The sequence below is a fragment of the Egretta garzetta genome, unplaced genomic scaffold, assembly GCF_000687185.1.
Source record: "Egretta garzetta isolate BGI_Z169 unplaced genomic scaffold, ASM68718v1 scaffold237, whole genome shotgun sequence".
NCBI lineage: Eukaryota > Metazoa > Chordata > Aves > Pelecaniformes > Ardeidae > Egretta > Egretta garzetta.
Window position 1 is genome coordinate 30,755 of NW_009260142.1, and position 4,214 is coordinate 34,968.

Sequence of the window (4,214 nt, forward strand, 5' to 3'; positions counted from 1 at the left end):
CACAGCTGGCCCTACTAAAAAGATTTTCCCCATCTTTCCTATAGGCTCTCTTTAGGTACTGAAAGGCCGCAATCAGGTCTCCCCACAGCCTTCTCTTCTCCAGGCTGAACAAGCCCAACTCCCTCAGCCTGTCCTCATAGGAGAGGTGCTCCAGCCCTCGGATCATTTTTGTGGCCCTAAAGAAAAACCCAAAACATCTCCCAAAACCAAGAAAAGGCAGCAAGACTGCTCTTACCGGGCAAACTTTAACGAACCATTGGGTTCCCTCCCTGTAAACCGCCATCGCTATTCCTTTTGTGAGGACCTCGTCCACGTAGAAGCTAACCGCATCTCCCACTTTCACAGGAACCCCCTCCTCCATGTCCGGTTTTGGCTTCTGTTTCACGTAGTCGTCATCTGGCACAGGAATAAACTGGATTCTGCTAAACGGCAGGAAGATCCCGCAGTTCCGCTTGCACTTGAAATACTCGGTGCCGTGGTAAGATCCATCGCTGCGCCCTCGGTTTTCACCCTCGCCCTGAAAACACACCGGAAAGGCACATTACCTATGCAAACATAAAGGGAAAATAAGCAACTTGCTTTCCCGGCTGCTTTACCTGTAACTCCACCCCAAAGAAGAATGGAGACAGCACAGCCAAAGTGTTTTTGTAAATGCTCCCGATGTAGCGGATGACACCAGGGAAATGTTGCCGGTCAACCTCCGCCATCACTTTTTGGCCTGGCACAGCCCGCAGAGCTGCTTCAAGGCTCAACCTCTCCAAGAAATAGTTTAAACGTTCGTTGTGGCTGCTGACGGCCAGGAGGAAGACAGCTGTTTCCTCGCGCACGGGCTGAAGGACTTCTACATTTATCGTGACGGTGGAGCTGTCATCCAGCATGATGACTTTCAAGAAGCAAGCCGGGGGCCTGTCTTCGGAGAAATTGCGCAGGTAACTTCTCTCGCTGCAGAAGCACATGTTCCCAGCTTGGAAATACTTGCTGCCATACGCACAGTCTTCTGTCAGGATGTAGTAGCAGTTTCCGTCCACCGCTGAAGGCAGGAGGCTGGTCATCGTCATTCCCCTGGGTTGTGAGAAAGGAAGAGTCACACCAGCAAAGATATGCAGGCGGTATCACAGGATCTCAGAAGAATTCAGGTTGGGAAGAGGTCTTGAGCCCAACTCCGCACTCCAAGCAAGTTGCTCAAAGCCTCACCCAGGTGAGCTTTGAGCATCTCCAATGACAGAGATCCCACAGCCTCCCTGGTCCTGGAAAAAAATTCCATTTAACCAAGGTTTCCTACCTTCCTGCTTGTCCCCGTTGCCTCTTGTCCCCTCACTGTGCATCCACGGGATGAGTTCGGCTCCGTCTTCTCAACTAAACCCTCCCAGTAAGAAGTTGCAAAGAGCAGCACCTCGTCTGTCCGGTTGTCTACAACACTGTACAGCCAGAACAGCCTCATTAAATTCCACCTCCTCCTTTCTTTTCATATTTATGTGCAGGAGTGGGGCAGAGGCTAAATTCTGCCTTTGAAAAATTCTCTAAAAAGGGGGTTCTAGTCTGCAACTAGAGCTCTTGGATGCTGTGGTAAAGCACATTAACAGTCAAAACATGCGCAAAGCACAGCACCTACCGCGTTCACTAAAGACCACCGTCTTTCAAAGCAAATTAATTGGAAGAAATTCAAATATCTGCAAATCAGAAGTACATTTTTGCGCTTATTTCCTAGTTTAACTCCCCTCCTAGTTTAACTCCCCTCCTAGTTTAACTCCCCTCCTAGTTTAACTCCCCTCCTAGTTTAACTCCTAGTTAAATTCTCATGCAATTTACCCCTCCGCATCTCAGTTCTGACGATACCACGCACGGCCAGGCCCCAGACTTTTTGTTACAACATAAAAAAAAGGGGTGAACATAGAAACTTCTTCTTGCAGGTGGACAGGACTGGTTGGGCCAACCTGGCCAATACAGAGAAAATGAGAGATGCGCTCATTTCTAGGCCGCGGAGGAAATTAAGAAAGACGTCACGGCTATAGGCGAGCTGGTAGAAGTTTCTTAAAAGTTTGAAGTGGAGAGAGGAGGAATTGAGCAGATGCAATTAAGGGAAGCAGAAATGCACTTGGGGTGTTGCGGCAGGAAGCACGAATGCAGCTGCTAGTGAGAAAAATAAATGGGTGGGTTGGGGGGAAAACGTAGGCAGAGTGTGAGCAGAAAGGCTGCGCAGAGCTCAGTGTTACTGGGGACTCCACTGGAGATTAATATTAAGAGAACTCATTTTTTTAAAGTATTAGGAAAAGGTAAACTGCTGCTTGTGTTGGAAAAAAAAAAAAAAAAAAAAAAAAATCGCTTGATCAGATCCTGGAGCTTTCCTTGTGTTTGGGTTCATCGTGGCAGCTTCCTAGAGGAGCCATCTCCCTTTCACTCTTATTTTTTAATTTTAACGGTGGGAGGATGGCTGTGAGACCTGACCCAAATGCTGCTGTGCTGCTTTTGGGCAGCGCTCGTTTGCTGTGGCTGAAGGTCTGGTCTCAAAATGAAACAACCCCCCCCAAAAAAACATGGGTCTCCTCAAGCAGCATCCGCTTGGGTCTGCCAGTGTGGCTAATTTCACGCGTACAGCCAGAGATTCACGAACCGACGGTGCAGCACCGAGGCAGGGCCTTGCCACGGTGGTGCAAACCACGCTCTCGCTCTTCCTTCTTTCTACCGAGGGACTCCTACCAGCAGAACACCAAATCTGCCGGGAACCCAGCTGCAATTCACCCCGGGATGACCACCTCGACGTCACGGGGCACTATGGGGGTGCATGGGAGCGACTGTGCCAGGGCGAGCCCCCCTGCTTTGCAAATTGGGAGGTGACAGCAGGCTGTGGAAGTGGAAGAAATTCCATGGGGCGCAGCAGTTCCCTTATTTCCCATCGGCGCAACTCGCTGCTGACATTTTGTAACTCGGCCGGCGGGGCAAAGGCTTGAAATCCTGTGATTTTTTTAAAGGATAAGATTAAAGAATTTAATATTCTGTACCCCACCCCCCTCGGGTGGACCTCGGTTTTATTTCACTTTTTTTATTTACAGCTCTCTCTCCACAAGGAATACAATAAACCTCGCTGCGCTTTAAATGCTGCCAAAAGAGGAAAACCTGAATAAACCATTTTCCTCATTAAAACCCCCCCTAGAATAAGCCATTTTCCTCACAAAAAAATCCTCCTAGAATAAATCGTTTTCCTCTGAAAAAACCCTAAAATAAACCATTTTCCTCAGCAAGAAAAAATCTAGAATAAACCGTTTTCCTCACAAAAAAACCAAAACCCTAAAAGAAACCATTTTACTCTTAAAAAACTTCTAGAATAAACCGGTTTCCTCTTAAAAAAACTAAAATAAACTGTTTTCCTCACCAAAAAAACCCTAGAATAAACTGTTGTCCTCGCAAAAGACCACATCCCTAGAATAAACCTCATCAAAAAAACCTCCTAGAATAAATCCTTTTCCTCTTAAGAAACCCTAAAATAAAGCGTTTTCCTCAGCAAAAAATATCTTGAATAAACTCTTTTCCTCACAAAAACCCCAAACCCCTAGAACAACCCATTTTCCTCTTAAGAAACTCCTCAAATAAACCGGTTTCCTCTTAAAAAAACTAAAATAAACTGTTTTCCCCACCAAAAAAAAAATCTAGAATTAACTGTTTTCCTCGCAAAAAACCCAAACCCCTAGAATAAACCATTTTCCTCTTAAAAAATTCCTAGAATAAACCGGTTTCCTCTTAAAAAAACCTAAAATAAATCATTTTCCTCACAAAAAAACCCCAGAATAAACCGTTTTCCTCACAAAAACCCCCTAGAATAAACCATTTTCCTCACAAAAAAAACCTAGAATAAACCGTTTTCCTCACAAAAAAACCCTAGAATAAACCGTTTTCCTCATCAAACCCAGGGATAAACCGTTTTCCTCATCAAACCCAAGGGGATAAACCATCTCTTTAACAACAGAATAAGCGCAATTCCCTCCCGGGTTAATAGAAATAAAAGCACTTTCAGGCCAACGTGCGACATTTGGGCTTGCGGCGTTTAAACCGGCGCTGAAACCTGATGGCTGGCGCTGAGGGGAGCCTGGAAAGCGCCAGATAATTAAAATTAAAGCGCGATTACAGCGGGAAATTGCGGCTGGGGGAGGGGAGGGGAAGGCTCCCCTGAGGTACCGGGGGGACACACACGGGGCTGGGAGGGGCCCCCAGGGGCCGGG

The 4,214-nt window shown here is 46.7% G+C and overlaps 1 protein-coding gene across 1 annotated transcript in view; it reads right to left on the bottom strand.

The window, feature by feature from the left end:
- The window catches only part of LOC104128858 (ubiquitin carboxyl-terminal hydrolase CYLD-like), a 15,424-nt gene extending 13,722 nt beyond the window's left edge, over positions 1-1,702 (bottom strand). Inside the window, exons 1-3 of the mRNA XM_035897113.1 lie at positions 1,283-1,702; positions 597-1,062; positions 236-517 (exon numbers count right to left, since the gene is read on the bottom strand). Coding sequence (XP_035753006.1) covers positions 236-517; positions 597-1,058 — 744 coding nt within the window. The 5' untranslated portion in view covers positions 1,059-1,062; positions 1,283-1,702. The remainder of the gene's footprint in view (positions 1-235; positions 518-596; positions 1,063-1,282) is intronic.
- Between the last annotated feature and the right edge of the window lie 2,512 nt (positions 1,703-4,214).